The sequence below is a fragment of the Homarus americanus genome, unplaced genomic scaffold (assembly GCF_018991925.1).
Source record: "Homarus americanus isolate GMGI-L3 unplaced genomic scaffold, GMGI_Hamer_2.0 scaffold25827, whole genome shotgun sequence".
Lineage (NCBI taxonomy): Eukaryota > Metazoa > Arthropoda > Malacostraca > Decapoda > Nephropidae > Homarus > Homarus americanus.
In genome coordinates, this window is record NW_024738300.1 from 5,369,884 (window position 1) to 5,387,498 (window position 17,615).

Sequence of the window (17,615 nt, forward strand, 5' to 3'; positions counted from 1 at the left end):
TTAGTTTTAGCTGATCTTCCCTCCTATGACACACCCTATTCTCACATTATTACTGAGGCTGGTAGGTCACTTTCACATTACTGCTGAAGCGGGTAGGTCACTCTCACATTACTAGTGAGGCGGGCAGGTCACTTTCACATTATTAGTGAGGTGGCTAGGTCACTCTCACATTATTGCTGAGGCGGGTAGGTCACTCTCATATTATTACTGAGGCGGGTAGATCTCTCTCACATTATTACTGGGCAGGTAGGTCACTCTCACATTTCTACTAAGGCAGATGGAGTCACTCACATTACTACTGAGGCGGTTAGGTCACTCTCACCTTACTACTGGGCAGGTAGGTCACTCTCACTTTACTACTGAGGCGGGTAGGTCACTCTCACATTACTACTGAGGCGGGTAGGTCCTCCACATTACTACTGAGGCGGGTAGGGCACTTTCACTACTACTGAGGCAGGTAGGTCTCTCACTTTACTACTGAGGCGGGTAGGTCACTCTCCACATTACTACTGAGGCGGGTAGGTCACTCTCACTTTACTACTGAGGCGGGTTGGTCCCTCTCACCTTACTACTGAGGCGGGTAGGTCACTCCTTTACTACTAAGGCGGGTGGGTCACTCTCACATTACTACTAAGGCAGGTAGGACACTCTCACACATTATCACTGAGGCGGGTAGGTCCTCTCAACTTACTGAGGCGGGTAGTTAATTCTCTCTTTAATACTGAAGCGGGTAGGTCACTCTCACATTACTACTAAGATGGGTAGTTCACACTCACATTACTACTGAGGTGGGTGGGTTACTCTCACTTTACTACTGAGGCAGGTAGGTCACTCTCACTTTCACTTCTGAGGTGGGCAGGTCACTTTCACATTATTAGTGAGGTGGCTAGGTCACTTTCACATTATTTCTGAGGCAGGTAGGTGACTCTCACATTATTACTGAGGCGGGTGGGTGACTGTCACATTATTACTGAGGCGGGTAGGTCACTCTCACATTAGTACTGAGGGGGGTAGGTCACTTTCACATTACTGAGGCCTGGAAGGTCACTCTCACATTATTACTGAGGCGGGAAGGTCACTTTCACATTACTACTGAGGCGGTTAGGTCACTCTCACCTTACTACTGAGGCGGGTAGGTCACTCTCACTTTACTACCGGAGGTGGGTGGGTCACTCTCCCATTACTACTGAGGCGGGTAGGTCACTCTCCACATTACTACTGAGGCGGGTGGGTCACTCTCACATTACTACTAGACAGGTAGTTCACACTCACTATACTACTGAGGCGGGTGGGTTACTCTCACTTTCCTACTGAGGCGGGTAGGTCACTCACACATTGCTACTGAGGCGGGTAGGTCATCCCACTTTTACTACTGAGGCGGGTAGGTCACTTTCACTTTACTACTGAGGCAGGTATGTCACTCTCACTTCACTACTGAGGCGGGTGGGTCACTCCTTACACATTACTAAGACAGATAGGTCACACTCACACATTACCGAGGCGGTAGGCTCTTACTTTACTACTGAGGCGGTAGGTCACCTCACTTTACTACTGAGGTGGGCAGGTCACCTCACAATATTACTACTGGGAGGCAGGTCACTCTTACATTATTGCTAAGGCAGGTAGCTATTACCTCACATTGCTACTTAGTTTTCTAGGTCACTCTCCATTATTACTGATGCGGCTGGTAGGTCACCTCACATTACTACTGGAGGCGGGTAGGTCACTCTCACTTACTACTGAGGCGGAAATTTCACATTACTGAGGCGGATAGGTCACCTCACATTACAGGAGATGGGGTAGGTCACTCACATTACTACTGAGGCGGTAAGTCACTCACATCATTAGTGAGACTTCAGCCTCACACACACACTGAGGCGGGTAGGTCACTCTCACATTACTACTGAGGCGGGTAGGTCACTCTACTCTCACACTACTGAGGCGGGTAGGTCACTCTCACTTTACTACTGAGGCGGTAGGTCATTCTCATTACATTGATGGTGAGTGGCAGGTCACTCACACATTACTACTGAGGCGAATTGGTCACTCTCACATTACTACTGAGGTGGGTAGGTCACTCTCACATTACTACTGAGGTGGGTAGGTCACTCTCACATTACTACTGAGTCGGGTAGGTCACTCTCACATTACTACTGAGGCGAATTGGTCACTCTCACATTACTACTGAGGTGGGTAGGTCACTCTCACATTACTACTGAGGTGGGTAGGTCACTCTCACATTACTACTGAGGCGGGTAGGTCACTCTCACATTGCTACTGAGGCGGGTAGGTCACTCTCACATTACTACTGAGGCGGGTAGGTCTCTCTCACATTACTGCTGAGCGGGTGGTCACCTCACATTACTACTGTAGCAGGAGGTCACTCTCACCCACAGCAATACATAGGCAGGTAGGTCACTCTCACATTACTACTGAGGCGGGTAGGTCACTCCTACAGTACTACTGAGGCTGGTAGCTCACTCTTACATTACTACTGAGGAGGGTAGGTCACTTTCATCTTGTTCACGTCAACAGCTGCTGCATGTGTCATGGTGCGTGACAGTGGTGGTGGTGAGCGACGACCCAGCCTTCCTCGCCGCCTTCGCCGAGTGGTCCCTCAAGGGCCGCCTCCTGGTGTGGTCGACGAGGCTCCTCGCAGTCACTCGCCTGACTCTCCCGGAACTTCGTCTCTTGAAAAATTCTTTGTCCATGATGAACGCCATGATGGTGATTGTAGACGACAAAACAAATTCCAAGAGGTTAGACTTTATAAGATTGTTCTCTTCAGGATGTATGTATATTTATAGGACGATACACGTAGAACTTGTTGAAGGGTCACTAATTGTACTCTTGTCCTCTTCAGATGTACCTTGTATATACATCTGCCGTATATCTCTCGAGGTACCCAGACAATGAAGGTTGCCTCCTGGACTCCACATCAAGGCCTCACTCTCACCACCCAACTCCCTTTCTTCCCTGAGAAGTTCTTCATGTATGTATCCTGGTTAGGACTAACAAGATACGTATTAATTTAGACTGGAGCATTGTGTCTCTTTCTCCACAGCATTTATATTTAATCACACAGTATCAGGATGACATATGTTTGTATTTCCTTAGATTTTCTTTTCTAATCATATATTTGAAACAAAGGGAAGGATAATCACTAGATTAATAAAAAAGAACATATGGACTTTGCAAAGAGTTGTAACTCTATTTGCTTAAACAACTTCGTAGTGTTATGGACGTGAGAGGTGTAGTGTCTGCGTGTCAAAAGCAATTTCTATTTTACCGCCGGAATTATGGGATACACAAATGTACATTCGACAAGTTGACGTCTCCTAACTTTAGCTAGTTAAGTGTCTAAACAATGAGTTCCTGGACGTACAGACCAAGGGGTAGGATCTTTAGTTTGCTTTGTGAGTTAGGAGAGTTGGATATGAAGTCTACGCGTGCCACAACACCTGTTTCACTTTGTCATTGAACCGTACGAGTTTACGCACAAGCAGACTTTTATTGAAGGCGATAAGGCTTGATTTTGTTTTTATCTGTAAGTGATTAATAGCTCAGCCTGATGCCATTGAAGAAAATTTTCTAAAAATTTAATGAGTCACGTACCCTTCATTGACTCACTGAGTCATAACCTCATGCAAGTGGCTCTGAATGGCGACTTTGTTCTTAAGTCTCGTTAGCGTTTGTGGAAACATATATATTTTTATCGTTTACTTCCCTTCAATTTGAAATTTGTTTTTCCCTGTGGATAATTTTGAAAACTGATATTTTATTTAATTTAAGACAAGGAAAAAACTCTGTGTTTCAACAGATTCATCCAGCGACCGACGTTGGTGGTGACAATGCAGGAGTCGATACTCAACAGAGCTATGATGAAGGCGGACCCTGAGGCCCCCGGAGGCCAGCGACTCTGGTTCACAGGACACATGCCTAACCTCCTGCAAACGATCGCTGAGAGCATCAACTTCTCGTGAATCATTTTGTTATTTATATATATAAGTTTTCAGCAGTTTCATATAAATAATTATGTTGTACCTCTGTGAATAGATAAAACCCTCACACATTATATATATATATATATATATATATATATATATATATATATATATATATATATATATATATATATATATATATATATATATATATATATATATATATATATATATATATATATATATATATATATATATATATATATATATATATATATATATATATATATATATATATATATATATATATATATATATATATATATATATATATATATATATATATATATATTTTTGTAATTAGACATCGTCCCGAGTTCTATTCTTGCACTTATTGGTGCCGTGGTACCGACCCCTGTTCACAAAAAAGCTCCCGGGTTCATTTCCTAACTAGTGAGATATTGTTTGTATACTGAAGTCCGTGTATATATGAACTGTTCATATATATATATATATATATATATATATATATATATATATATATATATATATATATATATATATATATATATATATATATATATATATATATATATATATATATATATATATATATCTTGTTTCTTAATAATTAATTGTTTTAGTTTTTTAGTAGATATTTTATTTATAAAGACAAATTCATAATCAGTTCCTTTTTGTTTTAAATAGATGGAATTTTTTAACAGTTTTAACGTTCAACATATTTATTTAGGATTCTTAATATGAGCAAATAATGAGATTTTATTATGGTCACTGAATTGTTCACCAGGTACACGTACTTGCGTCCCCCAGATGGTACATGGGGAACTAGATTACCAAACGGGTCCTGGTCAGGTATGGTGGGCGTGGTGACCCGGAAGGTAAGTGTGATGATTGTACTTGTCTTTGGTAAAATGACCCTTCCTGTTGTATTTAAGAGGACACACACACACACACACACACACACACACATACACACAAAACTTCCTTGACCACCCGTAGGGTCAAGACCTACACAGGCCCATTCCTTAAGTCCCTCTCCCCGACCCATCCTCACACCGGGATATCAACATAATCAAAAGTGACAATTTCGTTTCGGAAAGAAGTGGGATCAGTGTTAAACAGTGATGAACAGTGTTTAAGCAAAGCCAATGAATTCAGCATTAGACAGAACCAGTGAGAGCCATGACCCACCAGTTAGATAAGCACCACTGGGAACCATCCTCTGGCCAGACGATGTTAATCCGTCCACCCTGGGGACAACAGCGGGCCGGCTATGCACCTGACTACGAGATAACACAACACTACCTAGCAGAGTGAGGTACTGTGACACCACCCACACCACCCGGTGTCCCCATGACCACGTGAGGTCCTTCATATCAACACCCGAGGACGAGTCACTGCACCAAATGTACACCACAGCACCCGGTGTCCCCATGACCACATGAAGTCTTTCATATCAACATCTAAAGGACGAGTTACTACACCACGTGAACACCACACCACCTGGTGTCTCAATGACCAGCCCAGGCCCAGGCCATCAACTGTAAACTATAATAATTTGTATGTTAAATTTGTGTTCCTTCTTCTTTCAATAATGAAAGCTTTTGTTAAACGACCCACCTATCCCATGTCTTTGCATGTAATAAGTAATTTTTGGCTACTGCATATTTTCAGCCTTTGGGCTGCTGAACTTTTTCAATAAACCGTTAATTATTTTATTTTGTACACATGCACACTCACACACACACACACACACACACACACACACATGCCCACTATATATATATATATATATATATATATATATATATATATATATATATATATATATATATATATATATATATATATATATATATATATATTTCATGTAATGCACAATGAAAGCATGGATAAGATAAATCTTGAAATAAATCACGGGAAAGAAACAACGGAGCACCTTAGCTTTCGTCTTCAGACAGCTAAGGTCTTCCATTATTCATCAAAAAAAAAAAAAAAAAAAAAAATATATATATATATATATATATATATATATATATATATATATATATATATATATATATATATATATATATATATATATATATATATATATATATATATATAATTTTAGGGTGGTCCAAAATATTGAGCCTTAGAAATATATTGCTCCACAAGCCTGCCCTTATTCCATTTGGATAACTCATTCAACATGTGAAATTTTGACTCAAGCAAACAATATTTAGGGGTCGCTTAAATTGTTGCTTTTAATTGTGTCTGCCGCCTTTTATGTGTTATCCGGAGAAAACAGAAAGAAAACAAGCTAAATTATGTAAGCCATTTAATCCCAAACTGAAAACTTCATAACAAAATTGTATACAACAAACGAAAAAAAATCTTACATTGCTCCATATGAAGAACTGATTACACAAGTAAAATATTGGCCCAATTATTATTTTCGGGTCACTTATTTATTTAGTAGAGTTTGCGCCCTCTATCTACATATAAAAGGCTAGAGTCCGTGCGTCCGTCCGTCATGTTGTTGGTAGAAAGTTAGAATGTACCGCCGTGCAAGTATGTTTCGCGTTACAACCTGACCACTTAGTGAATAAAGAGCCCTCCGCAGGAGCTAGAAAGAAGGGCACGTAGCGCACTGAAATTCTAGTTACTTATATTTTCCAAAATGAATAGTAATAAACAAGACAAATGGTGTATTACTTATAATCCACAACTGGAAACATTATAACTGAAAGCTACTGTAATACTATAGAAAACAAAATTATGTATTGCGTGCAAAATCAGACCTGAACACAATAATTAATCTCTTTTTGTCAGGCAGGCTTACACGGTCAAGAGCTGCTGCAACCTCAGGTGTGGCTATACTGTAATGTTCTCCATTTTCTTAGGATGTGGAGCTGATGTTGATGAAGTAAAAGCAGTTTGAGATGGCCTGTAATCCTGGTCTTCATCCTGTAAGTCATCTGTGGATGTGCTGCTGCTTTTATCTGTAGGTACTGCTGTGCACACCAATAAGCTCTCTTTGCTTTTCTGGGTCCGCTCCATCTCCCTCTCTTGGCGCTGCCTCTTCCGTAATTCTCGAATTGCTGTTTCTGTATCCACACCACCCATGCTGCATGAAAGGACATCTTCTCCCTGCATCTGAAGGAAAACTTTGTTCTTCTCTTCCTTCATCTCTTTAAAAGCATTTTGGGAAGAAATATAGCACAATTCCTTCAGTGAGTCTTTGAAAAGAGTCTCCTTGATTCTGTCAGTTTCTGGTGCAGAAAGCCTGTCTTTTTTTAGGATGACATATATTTTCAAGGAGCTCCTTTATCTTCCTGATGACTGAGTCCACACGTTGAGTGGGAATTCGAGCTTTAGCTCACATCTCCAAGACAGCATCAGCAGCCAGTCAAAATCTTCGGTTCAGAAGTTCATTTTGTTCCATGTGGTGGAACATAACATGCCGTAGAATGTTACCATTTGTTGGGAGCCTGACGTGAGACAGTTCAGAAGATGACTTCCCAAGAATCCACACGTCAGCACACGACCGTGTTTTTTCATTGAGGCTGTCATCTGAAAGCAACAAAATCAAAGCATGAGTATGATGAAATAAGACTATAGGCATCTAGCACAAAAATAGAGGTACTGACACGCTAGGCAGTGCAATCACATGACAATGGCTCAATGGTGGGGGTTCAGCTTAGGACATAAAAATCAAACATTTTAAGCGACCTCTAAATATTATCTAATTTAGTCCAAATTTGGCATTTATGTTTTCTGTGTCTAATGGAATGGGGGCAGCCATATGGAGCATGGTTTCTGTAACTTTAAATTCTCACCCTATAGACATGGACCACCCCAACATTATTTATACATACATACATACATACATATATATATATATATATATATATATATATATATATATATATATATATATATATATATATATATATATATATATATATATATATATATATATATATATATATATATATATATATATATATCAGTCCATATAGCACACGGACTTCCACATACAAACTATACTTCACTAGTCGGGAATCGAACCCTAGACCTCTGCGTGTGAACAGGGATCGCTACCACCGCCCCACAAAGACAACAAAAGCATTGTTTGTATTTGGAAGTCCACGTGCTATATTGATTGGTGATATATAGCCTCGTGTTTCCTAGCTGGATTCGATAAAATGCTACTCTGACCACATAGTTGGCACGGGCAATCCCCAGTGGAGGTTCACGGCGCTTAACAAGCACAATGAACGGGTTCTGTGTGGAATAAAACAGAGCCTAGGATTGCTTTTGTTGTCATTGTGGCGCGGTGGTCGCGATCCCTGTTCACACACAGAGGTCCAGGGTTCGATTCCCGACTAGTGAAGTATTTTATATATATATATATATATATATATATATATATATATATATATATATATATATATATATATATATATATATATATATATATATATTTCATGTAGATTCACAATGGAAACGTGGACAACATAAATCTTGATAAAACCACACAGGAAAAGGGAAACAATGGAGCACCTTAGATTTCGTCTTTATTTGAGACATCTTCAGAGGAAACTGAATTTACATGAGACCCATGTGGATGTAGGGTAGATGATAAGTGGGTCTCATGTTTAGAGTCTATACTGTAGAATAGTGCTTAAGCAAAAATTCTCTAGACTCCACAACCTCATCGAAGGGAAGTATGTAGTTTCATTCCAAAAATTCGCACTACCCGTGTCTCACCAATGAAGAGGGGGGGTGCGAGGGATCTAGACTGAGTATGAGTGGGGTAGTTATTAGTTTCTTAAGATGTGGTTGTTCAAAATCCATTCTTAAGGCTTACCTGCTTTAGATTAGGTCCCTGGGTCAGTATGTCGATATCACTGACCATTATGGGGTTGCTGATGTATACTCGTTGCTTCTAGGGACATGATGCTACTCCAGAATTGATTGTCTGTCTGTTGCCATATCTCAGAGCTGGTGTTTGCCTTTGTTCTCCTTGTTGCCCCTCACTCACAGACAAAAGCAGATTCGACTTCTAACTACGTCACCGGTATGCCCCAAGAAACGAGTTACATCTTGACGCTCATTCTGAGTTTGCTGCTTTTCATGTCGCCTTAAACATTTTGAGCAACTAAAACCTTTTTCATATATAATGAGCCCATTTTATATCTTTGTCAATTAGAGGTTAGATATATTTTGCCAGTTTTATCTATGCGTTGGCCTATGTTGATTGTGAAAGGTCCAGTTAGCCCATATGATACATATATCTTAATTTCCAACGTTATATGTTTCTTAGTTTCTTTCTTAGAAAATTGGCCCCTACTTGTTTTAGGAGCCCCATACCCTATACATCAAACAATGCATTGGTGGTCATGTTCCCACTAGTTTCAATGTCACTTCATTCTTACATTGTTCATATTAACCCTGTATCCCTAATTATCATTACCGATAAGTGTAAGAACGGACACACCAATCCACAAAACATTTTCATATTTTTCGGCTACTGTAAGTCACACCAATCTTGGTATTTGGTCAGATAGTCTTTGCATCTTGGCCACAAGAACTATTTGGCTTCTACTTTGTCATCATTATCATCTAAATTAGTTATAAAATATTTGATGAAAATTATTATCTTCGTCTTTTGCAACTTAATGAAGTATTTATAGTAGAAATTAATTTACAAAAATATCGATGGCCGCCATGATAGCACTTATTTGGGTGTGTACAAACCCCTGCCGATTTTAATATATATGCTATTGTGTTTTATCTTATATAGTATATTATAGTAGTTCTGATGATGACAAGAGGTATTGTCGCAACCAAATGTTTATACATCACCTCCTGTGACACTTGCAATGTTGCATGATAAATTCCTTGTACACCAGCGAGCAAATAATGATGTCATAATCTGATTTGATTCACAACACTTCGTCAAAATTCACAGGAGGCAGACATCGGTCTCGGCCCATTTATTATGAGTGCCAGTCGGGCTGAGGTGGTGGACTTCACTTGGCCATTTACTGTATCGTCTTCACGGGTAATGGCTCCACGAGGGCGAGCCGAGGTAGACCCGTGGGGTTTCTTGCTGCCTCTTGCTCCACTGGTGTGGACGGCCATCTTGACAGTGTTGCTCGTGTTGTCTGTGGTGATATCACTTATGGCTTCATGTCTACCCCGAAAATTTAGTAATCGAAGCGATTGGGCAGTGGATGCATACAATCTGATACGCGTGTTACTGCAACAAGGTAAATTTAAGTTAAGCTACACAGAAATCTAAGATTTTCATTATAAAAATCCAATTTTAAATTAATTGAAATATTATATTGAATATATAATATGGCCCATTATCTAAAGCCTCCCATTATTTTCGGCTTACGGGTTAAAGATTTTAGTTAATAAGAGAGCACTTTTTTCACATTTTTGTTTGATGTATGCTCTCCGGAATGTTTCGTCAACTACAGGCAGCAACAATAAGTTAATGTAATTTTTTATAAAAAAAATACCAGTACCTATGACATCTCTATGCCAATCTTTTTGTATCCCATATGAAGCTATTAATTCTGATCATCATGAAAATTGTTTAAAAGTTTTATTTTCCTTCTCGACCATTCTCTTTACTCAGACGTCTCTGAGTCCTCCGACTATTGGTGGTGGGAGCGGCTGGTGTTGGCGGTGTGGATGTTGATGATGCTGGTGTTAACACGGAGCTACGCCGGCAACCTCATGTCCCTCCTGGCCGTGAGACACATCTCAGAGCCCTACAAAACGCTCCAAGAGGTGCTGGATGACCCGTCTGTGACCATGATATGGCAAGATAATTCAGCAAGCGTGCAGTATTTTCGTGTAGGTTACATAACTTTCTGGACCTTTGATCTTTCTCTTGGATATATAGAAACTTAGGGAATCAGTGTCATACTTTATTAATAGGAGAAATATCGTTGATCAATTTATCGGTTTTGGTCCTCCAGTGCGGCTTCATACCGTTATCATTTTCAATTTTAAGTTTGTTGTTACCTACAATGTGAAGATTGACTTGTAATGTAATATTAAAAAACAAAAAGTGAATGTTAATCAATCAGTCCTTTTATGGAAACTCAAATTTATCATCTTTATGCGGTATATTATTTACTAGAGGCTGAAAATTAACTCTATCCGCAATCTGTCATGGAGTGGAAACTCAACAGTCTATTTATCACCGCGTAGAAGTTTGCATGTATCATATTGATTTAATGTACGCAATCTGGAAATGGTTTAATTCATCATATATAGGAAAAAAGCTTCTTATCAGAAACTTGAAAATTAGATTTGCATCGTGTGTTTTTTCGTGAAAGCTTATAGTTACCACCATCACCCTCGTCTAGACCACGGAATACGGCATCTTCCGTAAGGTGGGCGAAGCGGAGATTGCAGGGAGGGTCAGGTTCCTCACATTGATGGAGTACGGTCCTGGCGTGGCGCCCTTGGTGAAGCAGGGCGACCACGTTCTTATAGAGGAAGAGTCCATAGTGAAAATTTTGATGGCGCAAGACTTCTCTAGTACAGGTCATTTACTATTTTAACTTTAATATGAATTTTCACATTTGCCGAAAATTTATATTTGTCTTTCCCAGGATCCATAAGTGTGTACTGTTCAGGAATTAGCTATTTTTTTATTTACTTTTTGAGGTTTGGCATTTGTATTTACATATTCTTTTTACTATTAGTTTTTTCTCTCTGTGCATGTTTTCATGGGCTAAGTATATAGAGTGTTGTATTTTGTGAGTAAGGAAGAGAATCATTAACAATATCCTAAGTTAAGATAAGTTGCCTTTACTTTGTTCCTCATTGTTTTTTCCTCTCCCCCTTTCTCGTTGCTTCTCTGACAACATGAATGCCTTCCTATCTGTTTTTATCTAAAAAAAATTTGCTTTTTATTTATCTCTCTCTATTTATCTGTGTATCTCTTGTTTTTATCTTTTACCAATGCACATACTATCTCTCTCTCTCTCTCTTCTACCATATAATTATCCTTTTCTCTTGTTTTCTCTCACTCTCTTGTTCTCTCTCTATCATAACTCATATTTCCCAACTGCCATACCAAATTGAAAAAGATCCACATGAGCCCTCATAGAGAAACCTTTGTCTCTCCACCAGGTCGCTGCGACTTCCACACCTCCAGGGAGCAGTACCTCACTTTACTGATGTGTATGATAACGCAGAAAGACAGCCCCCTCATCAGTGCCATTAAATATAGGTGATAATAGGCTTTTGTAGTATGTGTGTGTGTGTGTGTATGTAATAAAAAATACTTATAATTAAAATAATAATAATATTAATAATGATTTACGGTTTATTGAAAAAATTCAGTGGCCTGAAGGTTGAATATATACAATGGACAGAAATAACCTATTACTGTACATACCTAACCAATCTAATGTTAGGTTAAGTTAGGCACATCTGGCAAGTTAGTAACGCTGTACCCATTCCGGAACACTCAGCATGTAAACTTTGTGATACACTTGAACACTATACTATTGAATGTGACACTGTCAATGACTTCAGGCCACCTGGCATATTGTATCACGAACTTTGTAATTACTACATTGAATCAGGGGAGATTCAGGAGATTCTTGCTGTTTATCCAAAATTTGCTAGCCCACACTGATTAATCTTCAATTGGAATATGAGGGTCCACTGTATATGAACCACTGTCCTGCATGGCAGTGAACAGTGACATCGCCCACATGACTCTGACCTATATATACTGCTAATGAATATGATGTATCTCTTTGTGTACGAACCTCTGTCCTGCATGGTAGTGAACAGCGACATCAACCTACATGAATCTTACCTATTTATACTGTTAATGAGAAAGATCTATTCCTTTGTGTATGAAACTCTGTCCTGCGTGGCAGTGAGAAGTGATACCACCCTCAGTGTCAAGACCTGACTGAATTACTCAGAATAGGCTAACTGTACTCAGAGCTTTGTCAATAAATTTGTTAAACTAAACTAAAGAAAGGACAATAAAAACAATCCCTAATGGAGGTTCACGTTGCTTAACAACGACAAATGAACAAGTTTTATGTGGAATAAAACAGAGCCTAGGATTGCTTTTGTTGTCCTTGTGGCGCGGAGGTAGCAATCATTGTTCACACGCAGAGGTACTGGGTTCGATTCCCGACTAGTGAGGTATTGTTTATATATATATATATATATATATATATATATATATATATATATATATATATGCAAGTAAATCACTGTAGGTGCACGTGATCCAGGTACACTATATGCTGATAACCACAAGGAAAAAGAAAACACGAAGTTCCCAAGCGCTTTCGTGTAATTCACATCTTCAGGGGTGAGTACAGACTAAGAAGAAGTACAGAACATGTTATATATATATATACAGAGGAGGGTGAGATCAAATCCACAGTGGTCCTACTAATCTTCACAAAAGCACCGCAGCGGTAGGTAGTCAGGTCAGAGGGTAAGCTGCCCCAACCTTCTCACCTGGTTACAAATCCAATTTGTACATACCATTGCTTAAATTCGTGTTTTCTTTTTTCCTTGTGGTTATCAGCATATATATATATATATATATATATATATATATATATATATATATATATATATATATATATATATATATATATATATATATATATATATATATACCGTATATACAGTAATCAACGACCTCACCAGCAAGGAATCAAACCCGGTAAGCCGGTAAGCGTTCCCTAGTCCCACCCAGAAGGTCGAGGGTTCGATTCCTTGCTGGTGAGGTCGTTGATTATATGTTCAAAGTCCGCGTGTTAAATGGACTAAAAATGAAGTATATATATGTACCTCGCGTTTCATACCAGCTGGATTCGGTAAAATGCTACTGACACCACATACGAGGCACGGGCAGTTTCCCAATGAGGTTCACGGCGCCATCAGCTCGATGAACAGGCTTTGTGTGAAATATAACAGAGTCTAGAACTGCTTTTAGTGTCCTTGTGGGCTAGCCGGTAAGCGTTCCCTAGTCCCACCCAGAAGGTCGAGGGTTCGATTCCTTGCTGGTGAGGTCGTTGATTATATGTTCAAAGTCCGCGTGTTAAATGGACTAAAAATGAAGTATATATATATATATATATATATATATATATATACAGTAATCAACGACCTCACCAGCAAGGGATCAAACCCGGTAAGCCGGTAAGCGTTCCCTAGTCCCACCCAGAAGGTCGAGGGTTCGATTCCTTGCTGGTGAGGTCGTTGATTATATGTGTGTGTGTATTCCAGAATAATGCGAGTAATGGAGGCTGGGTTGTTTGATCAGTGGCTGAAGGAGATCATCCCTAACTCCACATCTTGTCTCCACCCACCGACCAAGATCACAGTCAACACCTCACTCTTCATCACCAACATTTGGGTACGACTGTCATTATACTACTAAAAATATCTCAGAAATAATTTTTTAACTAGCGATAAATTTATCCAATATTTATTACATGCGTCGGCAGTTTTCAAAAGACCTTCTTTCCAAGGTTAACAACGAATCATTTTGGTATAACAAATATAATTGCTCTACACATTTTATCGCAAAGTACATGATAGGATGGTGCTTTATGATCTGCTCAAGTAATAAAAGTGTTACTGTATATTGCAGGGTATGTTTGTGGCCCTGGTTACCGGCCAGGCTCTTGGGCTGCTGGTGTTTGGACTCGAGGTCTTCTCTTCCCATTTTCTCCACTAACGATGCTCCCAACAATATGTTCGCCGGGATGTTTGTCCTTTGTCTCACTAAACAATACATCTAGGATGAGAATATACTAGAGAACCTTAAAGTTCAGTTTCGTAAATTTGCATACTGTAAACTCTTAAGATGCCTTTTCTAATTAAAAGAAAAGACAGCATTTTGTTAGATTTCATCTTTGAATGTTAGCTAAATTACTTTAGCAGAAAACAAATTTACAGTTTTGGGAATCTACAAAAGTTGGATACCTTCAGCTAAGAACGGACCAATACAGTGATTTTAGTATCTAATTGCTTTATGAAAAAAAATACTTTGCCCCATAGAGTCAACGAGATATCTCAGCATCTACTTTCCAAATTCTCACAAGGAAAACCTCTTATATACACACAATCACCGCCTTATGTCTAAAAGACAAAATTCATTATTTTTTCTTCATTACTAGTACTTGCTCCTAACTTACGAACACATAGCAGGAACGGACCCAGGAAGGTTTCTGCCTCACCCAAGAAACTTTCATTCCTAAAGCACAGGTGTAGTTTTTTCCACTCAGAAAAGTTATAATATTATATATCAATTACTACTTTCTCCTAAACAATGGAGTTCTAGTGGTGATGGACCCCCTTTTGTTTTACACTTATAAACATGTCCAGATTCTTCCCCACTTTACCAAATTACCTTCTTTATAAACTCTTGTACGTACTGTAACGTAATAAAAATATCCATAGCGTCTGTATATATCATGCTTAACTTCTGCAAATCTTCTGAAGTTTACTATACGTAATTAATTCCATTTAATATCGGTATTATCTTTTTTATATAACATATTTCTAAACAGATACAAAATGGGTACCTGTGCTGCAATAGATGGGTTAAGTTAAGCTTGTTTTACTAAATTGAGACTATGACAAATAGTTTCGTACCCTATTGTAAGCTCGTGTGTGTCCTGTTATCTGTGTTAGCAATAGATAAATTTTTCATAATTTTTTTAGAAAAATAATTGGACTAAGCAGTACCGGTGGCAAAATTCCTTTATAAAAGTAGAATAAGTGAAAACTCCTGAGACGATTGAGGCGCTTGAAGAACAATGTATAGTCTCTGATGAATGAATGACAGAAGGTGACTGACGTGTTAAAACATAAGAACATAAGAACATAAGAAAATAAGGAGTCTGCAATAGGCCAGTTGGCCTGTGCATGGCAGCTCCTGTCGAGAGTTACTACCACTCTCTATCGTCTATGAATCTATCTAGCCTCTTTTAAAGATTTTCCAGCGTCCCAGCACTTACTACAAAGTTGCTAAGCATGTTCCACTCGTCTACCATTCAAATTCTGAACCAGTTTCTTCCTTTCATCCTCCTGAAAATAAATTTATCCAACTTAAATCCGTTGCTCCGAGTCCTATCCTGCTCGGATATTATAAGAACTTTATCTATATCTCCTTTATTGATTCCTTTCACCCACTTAAATACTTCTATCATATCTCCCCATACTCTTCGTCTTTCTAGGGAATGCAAGTTTAGTTTCTTTAATCTATCTTGATATGGAAGGTTTCTAAGTCCCGTAATCATTTTCGTCATTCTTCGCGTCACCGAGTCCAGTGAATTGATATCCACCCTATAATAAGGGCACCAGAACTGAACAGCATTATCGAGGTGCGGCCTGACTAGCGCAAGATATAGTTGCAATAAGACCTCTGTACTCTTATTACTTACACTTCTAGATATAAAACCTAATACTCTGTTTGCCTTATTTCGAACATTAAGGCACTGTTTTCTAGGCCGTAGGTCCGGGTTTACAAGTACCCCTAACTCTCTTTCACAAGTCGACTTCTCTAGGTTGATATTGTTAAGGCTGTATACATTGAAGGTATTTGTTCTTCCAATATTAAGTACGCTGCACTTGCTGGTGTTGAATTTCATTTGCCATTTTTCTGACCACTCCTGCAGTTTATTTAAATCCTCATGTAGTTCATTTGCATCCTGCCCTGAATTAATCTGCCACCCTATTTTGGTGTCATCCGCAAACTTGCTTATGTCACTGCTGATCCCAGTAACTAGATCGTTTATGCAGATTATGAACAAGAGTGGGCCTCGTACTGACCCCTGGGGAACCCCACTGGTTACACAGCCCCACTCAGATTTAACACCATCTACGATGACCCTCTGCGTTCTATCGGTGAGCCATGATTTTATCCAATTTAAAACTTTCCCCTCGATACCATGAGCCTTAACTTTTCTCAGAAGAGTCTGATGCGGTACTCTGTCACATGCTTTGCTAAAGTCTAAGTAAATAACATCGTAATTTTCGTCGTTATCTACTACCTCGAAGACAAGATTTTACCTTTGTAAACCCATGTTGAGAGTCGTATATTAATTTGCTTTTCTCTAAATGCGATCAGATGCTATTTGCTATAATTGATTCAAGAAATTTCCCCACTACTGAAGTCAAACTGATCGGCCGGTAATTTGACGCTGATGCTCTGTCTCCCTTTTTGAATATGGGTACTACATTTGCCTGTTTCCACAAGTCTGACACATCTCCCGTGTCTAATGATTTTGTAAACAAATTTACGAGGGGTCTGCTAATCTGTTCCCTACACTCTTTCAAGACTCGAGGGAAAATTTCATCCGGCCCTGGGGATTTTGTCTTCTTTAATTTATTTATCCTCTTAAGAACACCCTCTTTTCTGATAGTGATATTCTTTAATTTCCCCTCTTCATTTCCCCTAATGCTGTCCCAGTCAATATTTCTGAAGTTGAAATCCCCCATAATGCACACGTTGTCGTATCTTGCTACACTACTCATTTCCTGCCATATGGGCTATGCTGCTTCTTTCCCAAGACTTGGGGGGCAGTAAATCACTCCCATAATTAGTTTTTCTCTTCCTTCCGCAATTTCTACCCATACAGA

At 39.0% G+C, this 17,615-nt stretch overlaps 1 protein-coding gene across 1 annotated transcript in view; it reads left to right on the top strand.

Annotated features, from left to right (window-relative positions):
• LOC121873946 (probable glutamate receptor) overlaps positions 1–15,435 on the top strand; it is a 34,922-nt gene extending 19,487 nt beyond the window's left edge. Inside the window, exons 3-12 of the mRNA XM_042377824.1 lie at positions 2,536–2,759; positions 2,864–2,992; positions 3,821–3,979; positions 4,753–4,843; positions 9,925–10,225; positions 10,603–10,823; positions 11,342–11,522; positions 12,114–12,213; positions 14,253–14,382; positions 14,620–15,435. Coding sequence (XP_042233758.1) covers positions 2,536–2,759; positions 2,864–2,992; positions 3,821–3,979; positions 4,753–4,843; positions 9,925–10,225; positions 10,603–10,823; positions 11,342–11,522; positions 12,114–12,213; positions 14,253–14,382; positions 14,620–14,706 — 1,623 coding nt within the window. The 3' untranslated portion in view covers positions 14,707–15,435. The remainder of the gene's footprint in view (positions 1–2,535; positions 2,760–2,863; positions 2,993–3,820; positions 3,980–4,752; positions 4,844–9,924; positions 10,226–10,602; positions 10,824–11,341; positions 11,523–12,113; positions 12,214–14,252; positions 14,383–14,619) is intronic.
• Positions 15,436–17,615: the final 2,180 nt, after the last annotated feature.